This window comes from Acanthochromis polyacanthus, chromosome 18 (genome assembly GCF_021347895.1).
Source record: "Acanthochromis polyacanthus isolate Apoly-LR-REF ecotype Palm Island chromosome 18, KAUST_Apoly_ChrSc, whole genome shotgun sequence".
NCBI classification, from domain to species: Eukaryota; Metazoa; Chordata; class Actinopteri; family Pomacentridae; genus Acanthochromis; species Acanthochromis polyacanthus.
In genome coordinates this window covers 24,459,903-24,480,174 of record NC_067130.1, presented here as the reverse complement: position 1 = coordinate 24,480,174, position 20,272 = coordinate 24,459,903, and the positions used below count along the sequence as shown (strand labels likewise).

Here is a 20,272-nt window from a genome sequence, read left to right as displayed (position 1 = left end):
CGCTATTCACTTCACCTGTCAGTGGTCACAATGTTGTGGATGATCAGTGGATATATATCATTATGTGCGAAATTCAATAATGAAATCAAAATCAGTGTCTTGCACACTTATTTTAAATGTACTGCTATATAAACAAAAATTCAATAACATTTGGTTTGCAAACACTCCAAGATGATTTTCAACAGCAGTATTCATTCTACACAGTAGCAGTTAAAATAGATTTTCTAAATCTCAACTTAAACATTAATGCAGTAAAATCAAATACAAGACTAAAGTTATTTGCCATTGCCAGAGCATTAACGTTTTATCTGGTCAGTTAATGATGAACAAGTTACCCTTAAAGAATCACGATCACAACATTATAACTGGAATCTTCCCAGCAGCAACAAGTTAACATTTTAAACTCTGTATTCTTATTTTTTTTCTGAACAGGTACCAGCAGAAACACTTTTGTTTCATCAGGGAGCAGCATAAATGGTCTATGCTCAGTAACAGCTGTCCCTGTTAGAGTGAGGTGAAGTGGTCGAGCACAAAAAATTACACAGCTGGGACTGAGTGTGCAGAAGACTTTTTATTCTGTGAAGTCCATGTTGGTAATAGATGTCCTTTGGAGAATCTCAGTGAAAAAACAAAAAAAAACACATTCAGTGATGCAGTTTGAGGCTCATATCTGCCGTCACTGGTTGCAAGCCTAAGAATGTTCCTCAGATCGACATCTTCCACAAGACTAAATCACCTTGCAGTTTGTAGCTAACCATTTCACCTTTGTTAGTTTGTCTTTCTTTTACCTATGCTTCTCCCACATGCTGCATCCAATGCAGCCAAAGCCTCCCTCCACTGTTAGTTTAGATGAGACGTGATGACCCCCATCCCAAGTACTGATCAACATCTAGCCCTCCTGTGATCCGTGGTTTGATGGTATGTGCTTTTAGAACCAGAGAGCTACGGATTCCAAAATAATAACTGTTAATACAGGATAAAATAATTGTCCGCATTAATACGTTAACACAGTAATGCATAAACTTGCCCAGCCATAGAAAACAACAATCATACTATTTGTTTCTTTCACAGAATTATTATAGATCATCTGGAAATATGACAAGTCTGTTGGGTCAAAAATATACATACAGTTTTGGTGATGTAAAAAGTTGGAGGGAGTCAACCAAGAATCAACCAAAAGAAACTTTGTAATCAATCAGAAGCTGCCTGAACACTGGTATCAGCATCCACAGTCAGGTTTGTTTTGCGTCACCATGCTGCAAAAAGACAAAGAAAAGGCTGTCTGGAGGAAATTTCTGTAGTCATACAAAACAGACATTTTGCTATTTGGCTACAAAAAACAGAAATATGTTTGGGGGAGAGGACACCACATCTACTGTCAAGCATGGTGGCGGGAGTATTACAGTCTGGGGCTGTTCTGCTGCCAGTTTAACAAGTGCTTTACACAAAGTATGCATATGTGTTACTTGGTGATGTCCTCTACTAAGTACTGTCTCATTAGTCAGGCCTTGATGTTTCAGATAGAATAGTTTAGGGAACTGACTGTATATATAGTAATATAGTATTATTTATTTAACTTGAGCACATAAAATATTTTTTAAAAGATGGAACTTTTGTTTCTGTGTTGCAAGAGAAAGACGTTTTCAGAGTAGTTTAGTACATTAGTTACATATCACTTTTTGCATTAGATAAACTGAAAATGTTTAAAAACAACTAAATTTCATATGAGATGAAGCATGGGTTGATCAGGAACAAAAAAGTACAGAAACATTATGAATACAGTAATGTGGTGTTCTAATTGAATTTATTTTATTTATTTTATTGAATTAATTGAATTTCTCTTCAGGGATCAATAAAGTCATTCTATTCTAATTGCTACCAGATTAAAGAATACTTTAGTAGCATTTATTATACTGCAACTGTGAAACTGTTGCCCCAATGTAGATTGTACATTTATGGTATTTCTAAGGAAGCTGTCAGTCTACAGCATGTCTCTAAAACCAAAATTGTCTTGCACCATGCTGCTGTAGACTGATTTGTACACCTTCAAAACATCAAGAGCTGAGGGGCGGAGCTTTGGGTCTTCCTTCTTGCACTCTTCGTGGATCTGAAAAAGATGGAAGTGGACCAAATCCCCACCAGGTACCTTTCCCATCAGGAACCATGTTACATCTGGGATTTTCCAGATATCCGTCTTCTCATCATACTCTGGCATGAGATTGTCTGAAAATGGTTTCCTACTGTCTCTGAATGGCCACAGCTGCTCTGGGGCCACAAAATCTCCAGTAAGCTCCCGGTGGCCACATTTTACAAATGAGCCTTTGGATGAGTCCACTTCGGGCAGTGCATCCAGGTCATTCACTACCAGGTGAAAATCATTTGTCAGCAAAAATTGGGACAAAGTTTTCTCCAGGCTGTTGGAGTCACACATGACTCGACATCCAGCTGGGCTGTTATGGAGGTAATGAAGAATGGAGACATAATCTGTAGCCAACCTCAGCCGTATCTGCCATGTATTGTGTTGCTTGTGCTGCTCTTGCGCAAGAACACCATCCAAGTTAAGCAGTGAGCCAAGTGGGTGGTGTTCTGTAACAAGGGTTTGATCTTCAAGACAAGACCCCACCAACTGCACCACTTGGGGGCCCTGTAAGGCCTGTAACATGGACAATCCATGGACAAAATCCTCCAGGTAATCCATGGAGGCAAGTTTGGACAGCGCCACCTTCTGACCTCTCCACTCTGCCAGGTAGACCTGGGGAAAGAAGTGTAAATGAGGAGGTCAGTAAGTCTAGACTTAAAGCTGTTTAAAGCATACTGACTGCTGTTTATGTCACTTGGCCTCATTCAGCAACATTTTTGGATTCTTAAATGCATTTTGTAATCTTAACTCTGCAAACTTGACATGAATTTGCTCATTTCAATTTGATGAATGCCAACCATACTTTAATTTTACGCACAACTGATACTCCACAACAGAACTTTTTCAAGACATTCTAAATAAATGCCATAGCAGATATCAGTGCTGATAATAACAGTTGGTAAATTCAAGGCTCCTGGTATTGTGCATGCTTGTTGACTGACATGGCTTACTGGGTCAACTCATATTATTAGGCCACCATTAGGAAAAAATAGTTACAACTGTGCTTTTCCTGCTATGCCAAATTAAAATATCTGCAGTGAATTATTTTTTTCTGTTGTTATATTTAAAGCTTTGAAGAACAGCCTCTGCTGCAGTAACAAGTGATACTCATAGAATTTACATTTTTGATTTTTACAATTTTTTGAGATGCACTTGTCCTTTACTAAAGGTCTTACATGTATGAGGTTTTCATCAAACACTTCACTTTTGTGCTGCAGAGTTAATTATTAAGTTAATACCTTACTGTCCAGGAACAATACTTCTTTGAGGACAAACTATAAAATAGTTTCAGTGTGAAGACCTTGTACACTGTCCAGGTGATAGACTGTGGCTGTGTCTGAAATGGCATACTAACGTACTACTCATACTAAGTGTGATGTCAAAGTAAGTATGTAGTGCGTTCACATTAGATAGTATGAAAAGATTGAGTACGCGAGAAATACCCGGATGTATACTATATCCGGAAAATTTTTAAGTATGCACGGTGACTACACTAGTCATACTCAACCGCCCCATAATGCTTTGCGAGCTACCCACCGAAATGGAAGCCTCCACGGGATCTGTGGCCGGACCGGGGCGATTTTTATTTTATTTTATGTGGTTAAGTAGTCATCCTAATCACCCCACAGATTTGATAAATGGGCGTTTTCTGACCAACGTTTTAAATTTGTCAGAGGCCTCACAACGTGCTACTGAATGCTAGCAGCTAGTTGCAGCAGCTCGCTTTGCATACAGAACAAGTAGCAGCTACGTCCAGTAGCCTGCAGCTACAATTGAAACGATTCGCATAATCTGGCTAATAACTGCATGAGGAGTGCCGGCTTAAAATTGCCACATTAATTATGCGACTGTTTGTTAGCGTAAAATCGACCTGAAGCCGGAATTCAGCCAAGATATTTGATAGCCGTACTTCCGGTTTTTGTCGTCGGAGGTTTGAAATGCATTATGGGAAACGTAGTAGTATACTACAGTGTGAACGGTTGGCATTCTAATCATACTTATAGTACGTAGTATACAGTATATACTCATTGAGTATGTAGTATGTAGTATGTTAGTATGCCATTTCGGACACAGCCTGTGTCTTCACAGTTCATTTTCACCCGTTTGATGCTGTCAGCATAGTGCTATATGTAATTCTGTAAAAATCCTGAAGTTAATCTTTTTTTTTTATCTTTTTGCATTACCTAGCACAAGTCCAAAGATAAAATAGAATGTGTAGCATTTTGTGCTTGATTTGATTGAACTGGTAAATCCTCACTCAAACGGGCAGATAAGATTTAACGCTTTCTGTTGATGTCCTGTTTGTGCTAGCTCATCCACAGACAATAAATTAGGCTGCCATACAATGTAAAATCCATTTACCTTCTTAACAGCTCCCTGGCCGATCATCTTCAACTTGCGTACTTCAGAATTTATCTGTGAACACTGGAGCCAGGGTGTGCAGTTTTTCATGGTTGAGATTTTAAAGTGTTGAGGCACACAGCCCATCTGAGGAGACACCAGGTGCTCATCAGTCTGATACACAGAGTCCAGATAAAGGTAAATTATGACATTGCTGAGGAGCAGAGCAGCGATGCACACACTCACTACTGGAATACTGTGAGAGACAATACTGCTACTGTGCCGACCCATGGTGCTCAGCATCTAAAATGAAAAATAAATATGTTAGAGGACCATTGGGTGTGGTCAGTGCTTTGAGTGTAGTCAATTGTACCTACTATAATGTTCTTGGTAAAAATCACCCAATAATTTTGTCAAGGGGTCCAGGAGCACTCTCCAGGTAAAAAGCAAGGTGATGCTTGCTCTTTGATAAGTCAAGTTCCAATGTGTAACTATTGGAGGACGAGGACACACACACACACACACACACACACACACACACACACACACACACACACACACACACACACACAGTATCATATGCATACATATACACACACATATACACACGCCACTGTGATTGGTCAGCTGTGTCTAATTATATCCAAAAAGAACAAAATGGTACGCTCAGTCCCTCATGGAACTGGTTTGGGATGAGCCAGAAGAGTGAAAGAAAAGCAACCTACATGTGCCACACATTTATGGGAACTTATGGGAACTATATGGGAAGAACTTTCTGAAGAATATTTTATTTTCATTGTGGAAAGAAAACCACAAGTATGTTCAGCTGTCTGCCAGAAGTGCCTACTTTGATGAGTCAAAGGTGTCGAATACATTTTGGTTTCTACACTGATTCCATGATTTCTTTATTAAATTAAAATGTTTATTTGTTCTATGCTTTTATTGCAGAGTACAATGAGACATTAAAGTGCATAATTTTCAATTAAAAAAAATGGAAAATTTTGAGTGTTCTAAAACTTTTTTCCAGTAGTGTAAATGACAAATTTCAACAATTTCATCTTTTAAAAATGTATTTTACTGAATATCCCACCCTCCACTAATCCATGACAAAGTCCAAGGCAGTCCTCTTGTCTCATGATACCATTTACTATTTACAAGGCTGCCTGTCACCTAGGCCAAATAAATACCCGTATACCCTTTTATTCTGACGACTATGCATATGGATTGTATTTTTGAGGTTGAATTTCTATTTTTTCTTTCTTCAAAACAAAATTTTCATTTATATGACCAAAAAACTCAAAAATCTTCCATCTCATCTTGACTCAGAATTGAGGAGCAAAATTTTTGAACATTTCTTCTTTTCTTCCCCTCTCTTAATAATCACTAGGATGCGATTCCTCTTGACTATCATACAAGTTTACAAACATAAGAAATAACATAAAATCAAAGCAATATACAACAGCATGTTCTTTTGTTAAATCACAAATAATTCAATTCAAATGTTTTCGTTTTCCAATCTGTATTTTCAATGCCAAATTCTATTTTCAGTGACAAACTACACTGTCTCTGTTTTGGCCCCATAAACCACTCTACTGTACACAATGGTAAAATGTAATATTTGAGTATTTCAGTCAAACATGTTGGAGGCAGAATCTGATTCTGAAGAATGACAATGATACAAGTCCCACCATACAAGTTGACCGATTATACCTTTAGGTTTGTTACATCTAAAATCTTGGAAAGTTGAATCAATTCTCTGCGACAGTTTTAAGGTTGAACTGTTGCCCTTGATATGGATACTCTGCAAGTAAGTCCCTTAAGAAAAAATTTTTGTAAATGTTGAAATGCATGCATTGACGTTAGTGTTTTTCTCCAATTTGGTCCAGAACTGTGTAGTAGAATTTCTTCAGATGTTAACTAAAGAAACTGTGAGCAGAAATCCTTAGTGATTTTTTCCCCAGTACATAGTAGTGCATCTCAAAAAATCAGAACATCTGGAAAAAGTTTCTTATTTCCCATCTGTTATTTAGGAAAATAAAATTGCAATTTATTCTACACTCGTTACACATAAAGTGAAATATTTGAAGTCATTTTCTGTTTTATTTTTGATGTTTATGGCTTATAGCTTATGAAAATCAGGAATTCAGGATCTCGACAAGACTCGACACCCTGCACAAGGAGGGTAGACAAAGGGTCATTGGTTAGCATAGTGCTGTATCAAAAGATAATAATGAAAGATTGACTGAAAAGGGAAAGCAAGATAGAAAAACATGCACAAGCAATAGGGATGACTTCAGCTTTGAGAGGATTGCTTTGAAAAATTGATTCAAGAACTTTGGAGAACTTTGCAGGGTGGACTGAGGCTAGCATCAGTGATTTAAGGGCCACCAATCACAGATGTCTTCAGGAAAGAAGGTACATGCATTCCTAATATCAAGTTAACCAGACTGCTGCTCAGTGGTCCAAAGTCCTCTTTTCAGATCAAAGTTAACTTTGCATTTCATTTGTAAATCAAGGTCCTTGACTGTGATGAAAAGGTGGAGAGGGACAGAATCCAATGTGTTTGTAGTCTAGTGCGAGGGTTCTGAAGTCTGTGATGATTTGGATTATGTTGTCATCTGCTAGTGTTGGTCCAGTGTGTTTTAACAAGTCCAAAGTCAATGCAGTCATACACCATGAGGTTTTAGACAACTTCTTGCTTTGATCGCCTAACAAGTTTTAATTTTCCAGTACGACTTGGCACCTGCCTACAGTACAAAAATTGTTACCAAATGGTTTCCTAACCATGACATGAACCCCATAATACCCCAGATAGGGTTGTGTCAAGAAAAATATGAGAAACAAGAGCTTTATGTCAAAAATCACCAAAATTCAAAATACAAAAGGCTCAAATATTTCACTCTGTGTGGAATAAGTCAACAACATTTTCACTTTCTTAAGTAACTGATGAAAAATATTCAACTATTTCACACTTTTCAAATTTTATGAGATTTGCTAGAACATTGTTGCAAAGTCTAGTGAAGACACCTACAGCTTATTGCAGGCCATTTTGAAATGCTGTCTATTTAGGCACCTCAATGATTTTTGTTTTGTTTTGTTTTTTTAAGAAAATTTAACAGGTTTCTTTTTTCTTTTACTGTACACCACTAACTTAGTTATAAAGAAGATATAGAACTTGATTACTTTACATACTGGAATAGGTAACTTGTTATATCTATTCGCTTTGCCGAGAACTCAATATAATTTTCATTTTTAATTTTTAATGTTCCAAGAATTTATATTACATCAAGATGTTCAAAAACAAGGTCAGTCTGTTCCAACTAGTGCCATGAAATGCAATCATATTATTTTATTCCATAAGATTTTTCTGCCACATTCAATTTGCAGGAAGATGTTTTAGTTAAATTTTCCAGCAGCATGCTTCAACAACATATACTGACAAAACAAGCTGTAGCAACAGTGTGGAAAAGCCAGACATGAGTAAACAAGTTGCAACGTGTCTGGTGGATTTCCACCAAGGGAAACTCTTCGGGTTAACACTCCTCTTTCTTTCCCATCGCTACCTGACTGCTGCACTGTGAACCATCTGATAAAATACAAAAAATACTCATCTTACAAAAAAAGAACAGCGTGTGTTTTCTTTCTACTAGCAATCTAAGATTACAGATCATCTATTCGCTCAGTGTATAACTTTACTTCCGTTCTACTTCCGCATTCTCGTGTGTGAGCGTCTTTACTTCTGGACTGTCAAGATGGCGATGTTTTTCACACGGTGCCTCCAAGACCTGCCCAAGCTTACCATATCAGATGTCCACAGACTCATCCGAAAGGAGTGCTCTACCCCCCGGAGTAAACGGGAAAAGGGGTACAAGATGTACCTGTCCAGTTTTATTGACAATTACGAAGGTACGTTTGAGCAAGACAGCGCTGTGCTGACACTAAGCTAGTGGAAGCAATGAAGCTAACATTTAGGTTAGTTGACCTGTACAGGTTTAAGGTTTGAAGAATTATTTTTAACGTGTTGAAAAGAGGTACAGTGTGTCTTGTCTAACATTATATGAATGATGTTGAATCAGCTTCCTCGCTGGCTCAGACAGCGTTAGTGTTTTACTAGTGGCTAACTAGCGCTAACAGCTGGACAACCAAATACCAGACGATTAATAGTAGCTGTAGTATAGTTGTACAAGCAGTAATAGTAATACCAAAAGTTCAAGCAGCAGTAGTAGTATAAATAGCCATTAGAGTCGTAGAAGTAGTATCAGCATTTGTAATAGTACTACAAGTTGTAGTATAGTGACAGTATCAGCAGCAGTAGTCAGTGTACTACCACTACTACTAGTAGTAGTCGCATTACTATTAAAGGGGAACTTTGTTTTTTTTCAACCTGATGTCTGTTTTCATATGTCATTTTATAGATGTGAGTGATGGAGAAACGAATTTTCGACATAGCTCCAGTATTTAGCCAGGCAGTGAGCTTAGCAGCTCAGCTAGCAGCTCAGCTAGCGAAGAGTATGGGGCAACTTGCCCCCCCCCGTCAAAGTCCACCCTAACGTGCTTTTTTTCCCCACACTGACCGGCTCGGATAGTCTCAATGAGTGTCCCACAACATACTAGAGATGAGAAGTGAACGAAAACCTTATAGTACGTAGTATACAGTATATACTCATTGAGTATGTAGTATGTAGTATGTTAGTATGCCATTTCGGACACAGCCTGTGTCTTCACAGTTCATTTTCACCCGTTTGATGCTGTCAGCATAGTGCTATATGTAATTCTGTAAAAATCCTGAAGTTAATCTTTTTTTTTATCTTTTTGCATTACCTAGCACAAGTCCAAAGATAAAATAGAATGTGTAGCATTTTGTGCTTGATTTGATTGAACTGGTAAATCCTCACTCAAACGGGCAGATAAGATTTAACGCTTTCTGTTGATGTCCTGTTTGTGCTAGCTCATCCACAGACAATAAATTAGACTGCCATACAATGTAAAATCCATTTACCTTCTTAACAGCTCCCTGGCCGATCATCTTCAACTTGCGTACTTCAGAATTTATCTGTGAACACTGGAGCCAGGGTGTGCAGTTTTTCATGGTTGAGATTTTAAAGTGTTGAGGCACACAGCCCATCTGAGGAGACACCAGGTGCTCATCAGTCTGAACACAGAGTCCAGATAAAGGTAAATTATGACATTGCTGAGGAGCAGAGCAGCGAGAGATGAGAAGTGAACGAAAACCTCCACATTACTTGGCGATCGCTCTTTGTTGTAGTCTGTATCTAAATCTAAGGACGCTAGAAAGCAAATCTCGTTCCGAAATCGTGTGATAGCTCGCGCCAAAACACCGGTTTTGTGTTTTGTGTGCCATCTAACGTGGAGGTTTTCTCATCTCTAGTATGTTGTGGGACACTCATTGAGACTATCCGAGCCGGTCAGTGTGGGGGAAAAAGCACGTTAGGGCAGACGTTGATGCGGGGGGGCAAGTTGCCCCATACTTTTCGCTAGCTGAGCTGCTAAGCTGCCTGCCTGGCTAAATACTGGAGCTATGTCGAAAATTAACTTCTTCATCACTCACATGTATGAAATGACATATGAAAACAGACCCCAGGTTGAAAAAAAACGAAGTTCCCCTTTAATACCACCAATACTACCAATAGTAGTTATAAAGCCTAACTCATATATATCCAGATTACCATCTATGTTCTTCCTCCAAACCCATTTTATGATTGGGATTACAGGCAATTCTTTAGGACTGCTCTCAAATAATTTAAATGTTACTAAACAAGGCTGTACTTATCAAATTAAATAGCTTTGGTCTCCAGTATATTGGCTGATTCTGCTCTTTGTACTGAATTTATTAGCATGATTTCTTTTTAAATATGTTGTTGTGTACATACTTATTTACTTCTCTGTCTACTTTTTTCTTTACTCCATGTAGGTTTCCCAAAGACTATGGGTTGAGGAAGAAGTGGGAAGCAGCTCTGAGGAGAGAGGGGTTTGCTGTAAATATATAACAGTGTAGAGAGAGAGATAAATAAATAATAGTAAATATTAATAATAATTCTCTTGTTTATTGTAATTGTGTTGTTTATTGTAAATGAAAATAAACTCTACCCTGTTCTAGTCTGTCTCCTTGTTATATGTATATAACAGCCTAAAAAGAGAAATATTAAAAAATTATAATTGTGTTGTTTATTGTAAATGTCAATAAACTCTATCCTGTTCCAGTCTAGATCCTTGTTTTATATATATATATATATATATATATATATATATATATATATGTACAGTGCCTTGTGAAAGTATTCGGCCCCCTTGAACTTTTCAACCTTTCGCCACATTTCAGGCTTCAAACGTAAAGATTTAAAATTTCAATTTTTTGTCAAGAATCAACAACAATTGGGACACAATCGTGAAGTGGAATGAAATTTATTGGACATTTTATACTTTTTTAACAAATAAAAAACTGAAAAGTGGGGTGTGCAATATTATTCGGCCCCTTTACTTTCAGTGCTGCAAACTCACTCCAGAAGTTCAGTGAGGATCTCTGAATGATCCAATGTTGTCCTAAATGACTGATGATGATAAATAGAATCCACCTGTGTGTAATCAAGTCTCCGTATAAACGCACCTGCTCTGTGATAGTCTCAGGGTTCTGTTTAAAGTGCAGAGACCATCATGAAGACCAAGGAACACACCAGGCAGGTCCCAGATACTGTTGTGGAGAAGTTTAAAGCCGGATTTGGATACAAAAAGATTTCCCAAGCTTTAAACATCTCAAGGAGCACTGTGCAAGCAATCATATTGAAATGGAAGGAGTATCAGACCACTGCAAATCTACCAAGACCCGGCCGTCCCTCTAAACTTTCACCTCAAACAAGGAGAAGACTGATCAGAGATGCAGCCAAGAGGCCCATGATCACTCTGGATGAACTGCAGAGATCTACAGCTGAGGTGGGAGAGTCTGTCCATAGGACAACAATCAGTTGTACACTGCACAAATCTGGCCTTTATGGAAGAGTGGCAAGAAGAAAGCCATTTCTCAAAGATATCCATAAAAAGTCTCGTTTAAAGTTTGCCACAAGCCACCTGGGAGACACACCAAACATGTGGAAGAAGGTGCTCTGGTCAGATGAAACCAAAATCCAACTTTTTGGCCACAATGCAAAACGATATGTTTGGCGTAAAAGCAACACAGCTCATCACCCTGAACACACCATCCCCACTGTCAAACATGGTGGTGGCAGCCTCATGGTTTGGGCCTGCTTTTCTTCAGCAGGGACAGGGAAGATGGTTAAAATTGATGAGAAGATGAATGGAGCCAAATACAGGACCATTCTGGAAGAAAACCTGTTGGAGTCTGCAAAAGACCTGAGACTGGGACGGAGATTTATCTTCCAACAGGACAATGATCCAAAACATAAAGCCAAATCTACAATGGAATGTTTCACAAATAAACGTATCCAGGTGTTAGAATGGCCTAGTCAAAGTCCAGACCTGAATCCAATCGAGAATCTGTGGGCAGAGCTGAAGACTGCTGTTCACAAACGCTCTCCATCCAACCTCACTGAGCTCGAGCTGTTTTGCAAGGAAGAATGGGCAAGCATTTCAGTCTCTCCATGTGCAAAACTGATAGAGACATACCCCAAGCGACTTGCAGCTGTAATTGCAGCAAAAGGTGGCACTACAAAGTATTAATGCAAGGGGCCGAATAATATTGCACGCCCCACTTTTCAGGTTTTTATTTGTTAAAAAAGTTTAAAATATCCAATAAATTTCGTTCCACTTCATGATTGTGTCCCACTTGTTGTTGATTCTTGACAAAAAATTAGAATTTTATATCTTTATGTTTGAAGCCTGAAATGTGGCGAAAGGTTGAAAAGTTCAAGGGGGCCGAATACTTTCACAAGGCACTGTATATGCTAAATAAAAATAAATTAATATTAATAATAAATAAATAAATAGATTATATATATAAGAATGTTTTATGTATCTTGTTACTATGCGTTTAGTTACTGCAGCGAAATCATTAACTAAATGTCAGATTTATTTGTGTCCTTTGATCCATGTTGTTCTTTATTCATTCTCCATCATGGTTTGCTGTGTGTCATGAAGACGCTGCCGTTGTTCCGAGAGGCCTTTATGAGCATTTTGTTTTCCGTTCACACAGAGTTGAGAATATAAACCTGTTGGCTGAAGTCAGGAAGAGAAAATAAATAGACAAACAAACACACTCACATTCACACCTACGGACAATTTAGAGTAACCAATTAACCTCAGCATATTTTTGGACTGTTGGAGGAAGCCAGAGTGCCCGGAGAAAACCCACGCACAGGGAGAACATGCAAACTCCATGCAGAAAGATCCCAGGCCCAGGCCGGGATGTGAACCAGGGATCTTCTTGCTGCAAGGCGGAAGTGCTAACCACTATACACTGTGCAGCCCCTAGCGTGTCTAGTCTTCTATATACACTGCTCAAAAAAATTAAAGGAACACTTTGAAAATACATCATATTTAAATACGGGGAAAAAAACAAACTGGATATTAGCATTGATATGGACTGGATAATGTGTTATGAATGAAAAGTGCCACATTGTTTGATGGGAAAGAAAATTATCAACCCCCCAGGAGGGCTAAATTCAAGACACCCCAAAATCAAAGTGAAAAACTGATGTGGCAGGCTAGTCCATCTTGCTGAAATTCCTTGGCAGCAACTCAAAATGGTATTCAGTAGTTTGTATGGCCTGCATGTGCTGGTATGCATGACTGATGATGCCGGGACAAGCTCTGAATGAGACGACAGATGGTGTCCTGGGGTATCTCCTCCCACAACTGGACCTGGGCATCGCTGAGCTCCTGGACAGTCTGAGGAGCAACCTGATGGTGTTGGATGGAACAAAACATAATGTTCCAAAGGTGTTCTATTGGATTCAGGTCAGGTGAGCATGGCGGCCAGCTAATGGTATCAGTTCCTTCATCCTCCAGGAACTGCATGAGTTCTCTTACCACATAAGACTGGGCTTTGTCGTGCACCAGAAGGAATCCAGAACCACTGCAGCAATGTAGGGTCTGACAATGGGTCAAAGGATTTCATCCTGATGCCTAAAGGCAGTCAGAATGCCATTGTCCAGCCTGTAGAGGTCTGTGCGTCCCTCCATGGATATGTCTCCCCACACCATCACTGACCCACCACCAAACCGGTCATGCTGAACAATGTTACAGGCAGCATAACATTCTCCACAGCTTCTCCAGACCCTTTCATGCCTGTCACATGCGCTCAGGGTGAACCTGCTCTCATCTGTGAAAAGCACAGGGTGCCAGTGGTGGACTTGCAAATTCCTGTGTTCTATGGCAAATGCCAGCCGAGCTCCACGGTGCCAGTCAGCGAGCACAGCGGGCACTAGAGGACGCTGGGCCCTCAGACCACTCTCATTACATCTCTTTCTGATTGTTTGATCAGAGACATTCACACCAGTGGTCTGCTGGAGGTCATTTTGTAGAGCTATTGCAGTGCTCATCCTGTTCCTCCATGCACAAAGGAGCAGATACCTGTCCTGCTGATGGGTTGAGGACCTTCGACAGCCCTGTTAAGCTCTCCCAGACTAACTGCCTGTCTCCTGGAATCTCCTCCATGTGCTTGAGAATGTGCTGAAAGACACAGCAAACCTTCTGGCAATGGCACGCATTGATGTGCCATCCTGGAGGAGTTGGACTGTCTGTGGAACCTCTGTAGGGTCCAGGTATCGCCTCATGCTACCAGAAGTGACACTTACCCTAGCCAAATGCAAACTAGTGAAAAACAGTCAGAAAAGATTAGGAAAGAAAAAAAATGTCAGTGGCCTTCACCTGTAAACGCATTCCTGTTTTGGGGGTTGTCTCATTGTTACCCCTCTAGTGCATCTGTTGTTAATGTTATGAACACCAAAGCAGCTGAAACTGACTAAAAAGCCCCTCAGTTACTTACTTGACCAGATCAGTATCCCACATGTTTCACTGATTTGATGCAATACTTAGATTAAAAAGTGTTCCTTTAATTTTTTTGAGCAGTGTATATATCTGTGCTTCTCTGTGTGCCCTGTCCTATGGTCCTGTCACGAGTTGCTTGGTTATAGACGCTGCTGCACACTGCTCCATGCGTTTAAAAATGTCTACACCCGAAATTCCACCACGTCCAAAGAAGCAAAAACGTTTGTTAATTCCTCAGCCCCCCTACAGTCACACTGAAATCTGTTTTCTTAAAATCACTTCAACCCGTGTGTTTTTGGTCGGGTTGAAGTGATCTCGCTGGATCTTCTGCATTCACTCAGCTCGCACTGCAGCGTCAACGGGGAATGTATGGAAACTTACTTCCTTGTTATGACATGACGAAACGGTACATAAAGGCACACAACAATGAAGTGCTGAAGATCCCACTCTCTGAAAGGCTAATCATTTCCCTTGAATCCTAAAACACTCATTGTAAAAATATCTCTCTGATCGCTGTCTGCTTTCCTGCTCACTATCTCCCGCTTTCCTTCTCAAATAACCGGAAGTTTTGACTGGAAGTATCCACGCACACCCTTCAGTTTGAACGCCATTGTTGTGCAAGGAGCCTATACTTTCACCACGATAATCTACTAGTCTTCACACAGCTGACACAAAGTATTACAGATAGATTTGAACTGGGGACACTACAGTTACAAGGCCAGGATTTTAAGCTGCTGTGCCACTAGTACATTCCAACTATGTGTTATTTTTTTTCTTAAAATTGATTACACTTGTTACATGTCTGGGAGATCCTCAGTATGAATGCATGGAACATGTGAGCAGAATGCATTTGGAAAGTAATGCTGCCAACAATAACTCAATCACTGGAAAAATTTGGAGTTGTATTTCCCTTAATCATTTAAAGCCCTGTATAATAACAGCTGTTATATCCTACTACCAACTCTTATTTAGTTGTTTTGTCACTTTGCTTAACACACTTTACAATCTTGCATTTTTTCTAGTGCCACTAAAATTATATCTAAAAGCATTACTGTATACTGGATGACTTGGTCCAATTTTGCTTTAAATTTATCATTTAGTTTTACAAAATAAAATGCATTCTGTTGTAGATACTCAGGAGGAACACTATATTATTTCCTTATGTGCTATAATTATAGCATATCCTTACTGTAATGTGGGCCAATGACAAACACTAGTTCACTTAATCTAGCCTTAGCTAGGGTTTGGTTAAACCATACAGTCTACAGGTTCATACAAAGACTATGACATAAGGGTAGTGGTGCGCATGCTTGGCAGTACTGTCTATGTGTGGAACATATTGATACAAATTACTGCAATTGTATGGAATGGAGTCCTATTTCATCATGAGGAACTGCCATGCATATTGGTAACTAAAACCATCAAAATGCAGCTGCAAACCAAAAGCAATGGTTCACAGCTGAAGTATATAAGGTGCTGAAAATCTTGAAGGCAGAATAAAAGCAGGTCATGAAGCAGCAGTCAGAATGCAAGATCTAACCTGCCATGTGGCATCAACTGACTAAGAGGGACTACACCCCAAAAAACTCAACACTCACTTTACCTACACAAGATATACAAATCTGGCAAGGTAAACAAGCCATTGCACAGTATAAGATCCCTCTGTGTGATTACAACACTGATGTTTCCTCCCCAACACACACCTCATCCTCTAAGCACACTTTAAGAAACTCAACACTGATACAGTAGTGAAAGCCAGTGCTCTGCCAGATGACCTGATACTACAGTAATCGGTCTCCCTTAAGTGTAAGAAAGACACTTGCCAGACTCAGTCCACACTGTCCATGCATTTAAAACTACTGCAATTGACAAAAACCAGCGACAAAGGTCATATTTTTTCCGCATTAGCTTCTCTTCATTGGCTCCCTGTAAGATCCAGGCTAGAACCTAAAACCCTGATTCTCACAAATAAAACTCTAAATGACCAAGCTCCACCATAACTTGTGGTTCCCACAATCAGCTCCCAATTTAGGTTCTGGAGGCAGACACTCTCTCTACCTTCAAGATTAGACTTAAAGGCTACATTGTAGAGCCTCACTGAAGGTATCAAAACTATGAATGAACATATATGAACATATACTGAATTTCCCTTCGGGGATGAATAAAGTGATTGTGATTCTGATATGGAATTATGTAGCAAACAAAATTGTGAAATAAGTCAAAACTTGTTTAATAATTTAGATTCTTCAAAATAGCCAACCTTTGCTGATTACTGCTTTGCACACTCTTGGCATTCTCCCCATGAGGTTCATGAGGTAGTCACCTGAAATGGTTTTCCAACAGTCTTGAAGGAATTCCCAGAGATGGTGAGCACTTGTTGGCCTTTTTGCCTTCACTCTGTGGTCCGTCTCATCCAAAACCATCTGGATTGGGTTTAGGTCAGGTGACTATGGAGGCCAGGTCATCTGAAGCAGCATTCCATCATTCTCCTTCTTGGTCAATTAGCCCTTGCTGTGGTAGCCATGCTGGTTCAGTGTGCCTGCAATTTTGAAGAAATCCCCAACAGTGTCACCAGCAAAGCACCCCCACACCATCACACCTCCTCCTCCATGATTCACCGTGGGAACCATGCATGTAGAGACCATCCATTAACATTTTCTGTGTCACACAAAGACATAGTGGGTGGAACCAAAGATCTCAAATTTGGACTCATCAGACAAAACCACAGATTTCCACTGGTCTAATGGCCAATCCTTGTGTTTTTTTTTGAACAAACAAATCTCTTCTGCTTGTTGCTTTTCCTTAGCAGTGGTTTCTTAGCAGCTATTTGAACAAAAAGGCCTGATTGGCACGGTCTCCTCTAAACAGTTGATGTAGAGATGTGTCTGCTACTAGAACTCTGTGTGGCATTTATCTGGGCTCTAATCTGAGGTGCTGTTAACTTGCCATTTCTGAGTCTGGTGACTCAGATGAACTTATCCTCAGCAGCAGAGGTGACTCTTGATCTTCCTTTCCTGTGGCAGTTCTCATGTGAGCCAGTTTGCTCGTAGCTCTTGATGGTTTTTGCGACTGCACTTGGGGATACATTCAAAGCTATTACAATGTTCCGGATTGACTGGCCTTCAATTCTTAAAGTAATGATGGACTGTCGTTTCTCCTTACTTGGCTGATTGGTTCTTGCCATAATATGGATTCTAAATGTTGTCAAATAGAACTCTCAACTGTGTACCAACCAGACTTCTGCACAACACAACTGATGGTCCCAACTCCATTAAGAAGGCAAGAAATTTCACAAATTAACTTTGACAAGGCAAACCTGTGAAGTGAAAACCATTTCAGGTGACTACCTCAAGAAACTCATGGAGAGAACGCCATGAGTGTGCAAAGCAGTAATCAAAACAAACAGTGGCTATCTTGAACAATCTAAAATATAAAACATAACTTGCATATTTAGTTATTTCACAATTGTTTGCTTGCTACATGAGTCCATACGTCTTGCATCAAAGTTTTGATGTCTTCAGTATGTATCTACAATGTAGAAAGTAGTAAAAGTTAAGGAAAAAAACATTGAACGAGAGGGTGAGTCTAAAGAAGTCCAAACTTTTGACTGGTAGTGTATGTTAAGTGTTATGTGGTGATATATGTTACATAAACAACTGAATAAAATGGAATGAGTTGAATTCTGCTGTATCCCTTGTGCTGAGCTGGGATAATAATAAACTTGACGAGACTTGACATGAAGCACATGGCTATGTAGAAACGAAGTGCAATCAGGGCTTAAACAAGGCTCCCTCTCTATAAACCCTCTGAAAAGCTGAAGTAATTCCCATGTGTGAATCTGGTATTGCTAAAGTGGCATTGCGATGCAAAGGCTACTTCGGTCGTACAATAGGGAAATAAAACGCGATGTACTGACTATTTATTCTGGAATACTGACGTAGCTCTGTCGTTTTGTGCCGTCTAGCACTACTGTATGAGCACATGCTGTGCTACTATGGATAACATGCGCTTGACTGTAAACAACCAGCAGCTGTAATGTTATGCTATGCTCCATTCTTATTAAGACAGACAGATTAGGTGAAAGAAAAAAAGACGCAACTAGGTTACGTTTAGTCAGTGTAAACAGCACAGGAAATAATAACTTAAGCTCACGTTCTATCTGCAGCATTTAGTAACACTGAGAAACATACCTGGCAAAACACGGGGTCACATGGTGTTATGATTCAGCATACACTTTTTGGTGATAGCAAACTATCCGCTACAGTTTAACACACAATATTTTTGCTGTGGTGATACTTCCACCAGCAAACAGAAGCCTATTAAAAAAAAAAAAAAAAAGAGCCCACTTCTTCTTTGAGGTTTATTGGCGATTAGCAAACAACGTATTGGTTCATTACCGCCACCAAGTGGTAAGGAATATGGATCAGGATGTCTCATCATTTCAATGAAATTTGTTGAATAGCACTTCCTTCTACGGTTGCTTTATTGAATGTCTATAGCGTCAAAATTTATTTTTATTTTCCTGAAGTTTTAGATTAATTTTATTCCTTCTGTCTCATTTTTTTTAACAACGTATGATTACGTCTTCTACGGTCCCTTTCTCCCCACTGTAGTTACATCTGCCAGGCAGTGTAATGTTTTATTATTTTGAACAGTGTACCATTTAATCCAGCGTGTCCAAATCACAGTCGCAGCACAGTCTCCAAACTTAAACCCCATGGAGCTGGTTTGGGATGAAGTGGACAGAAGAGTGAAAGCAAAGCAATCAACAAGTGCCACACATTTATGGGAACTCCTGCAACAGAGTTGGGAAGAACTTTCCGAAGAATATTTCGTTTCCGTTGTGGAAAGAATGCCATGAGAGTGTTCACTTGATATATCTGTCAAAGGTGGCTACTTTGATGAGTCAAAAGCTTAGAATACATTTTGGCTTTTAAATACATTTTTTTTAAACTTTATTTGTTTATTTGTTCAATGATTTCATTTCAGAGTACAATGAGACATTAACATACATAATGTCCAATAAAAAACTGGAAAAATCGGGGGTGTTCTAAAACCTTTGACAGGTAGTGCAGGTCTGTATAATCTGGAGATTCTTCTTTTATAGAATGCACTTAGAATTTGCACTTAGCATGCAAAGTATACTATGACCTTTGAAAGTATACAAGGCTGTATTGTTGATAGTGAAACTGCTGGACTGTTGTTGAATTGACTGATGATGATCTGGAAATTAATCCAGCAATTTAGTGTTGTCTGTGTTCTCGTTATTTCCTGTGGCATTTCTCCCATTTGACCTGTAATGCTGCTGTTTGGGGTGGTTTTAAATGCTCCTGTGCATCATTTTAGTGCCTTAAGCTGGATATTATCGAGCTTTTAAGAGGTGTGTCTGCTGTTTGCCAATACACCACATATCCTTAATCTAATGTTCCCCTCTTAAACCCAGTGTAGTCTTCCTATTAAAACATACTTGATCCAGCTGTACATTCAACGTTTGATACTAGGCTGACAGAGTTTTATTAATGTCTTTACTTCCACATCATGTTGTAGACGTTTATGTCAACAAAACGACAGCCACAATTCTTTCTCTGTTTATTTGAGCTTTCCTCATTTCACATTGCAGACATACAGATGGGTCCATGATATTTCTTCTCAATGAAGACCACTCTATAATTAGGACATATGCGTATTTTCTTTTCTGTGTTCTATGTCAGTCTTTCATTTATCAATTAGCAAAAAAATAATCCGTAAGACTTCCGAAGTAAAATGATTCCCATGGTTTATAAAGTACCGAAGGGGCATTTCCCATTCCCCTGTTGTGACACGACACACATC

The 20,272-nt window shown here is 39.3% G+C and overlaps 1 protein-coding gene across 7 annotated transcripts; it reads right to left on the bottom strand.

Annotated features, from left to right (window-relative positions):
• Positions 1 to 552: 552 nt before the first annotated feature.
• On the bottom strand, positions 553 to 18,775 carry pomk (protein O-mannose kinase). 7 transcript variants are annotated; one of them, XM_051938913.1, is made up of 5 exons: positions 18,631 to 18,775; positions 16,701 to 16,979; positions 4,727 to 4,783; positions 4,502 to 4,627; positions 553 to 2,752 (listed from the first exon to the last, which is right to left on the bottom strand). In XM_051938913.1, the coding sequence occupies exons 3-5, from the start codon at positions 4,781 to 4,783 to the stop codon at positions 1,982 to 1,984; spliced, it is 954 nt and encodes a 317-aa protein (XP_051794873.1). In that variant the 5' UTR covers positions 16,701 to 16,979; positions 18,631 to 18,775; the 3' UTR covers positions 553 to 1,981. The 7 variants fall into 7 exon arrangements, with proteins under 7 accessions (XP_051794873.1, XP_051794872.1, XP_051794870.1 ...); XM_051938912.1 differs by having other exon boundaries at positions 16,764 to 16,979; XM_051938910.1 differs by having other exon boundaries at positions 4,502 to 4,783.
• Between the last annotated feature and the right edge of the window lie 1,497 nt (positions 18,776 to 20,272).

What these genes read in the sequence shown, in the direction of transcription:
- pomk (XM_051938910.1), bottom strand. Translation starts at nt 4,783, where the DNA reads ATGCTGAGCACCATGGGTCGGCACAGTAGCAGTATTGTCTCTCACAGT. An exon ending in GCCAGGGAGCTGTTAAGAAG is followed by an intron (nt 2,753 to 4,501) that starts GTAAATGGATTT and finishes TTCTTTCCCCAG; the next exon opens with GTCTACCTGGCAGAGTGGAG.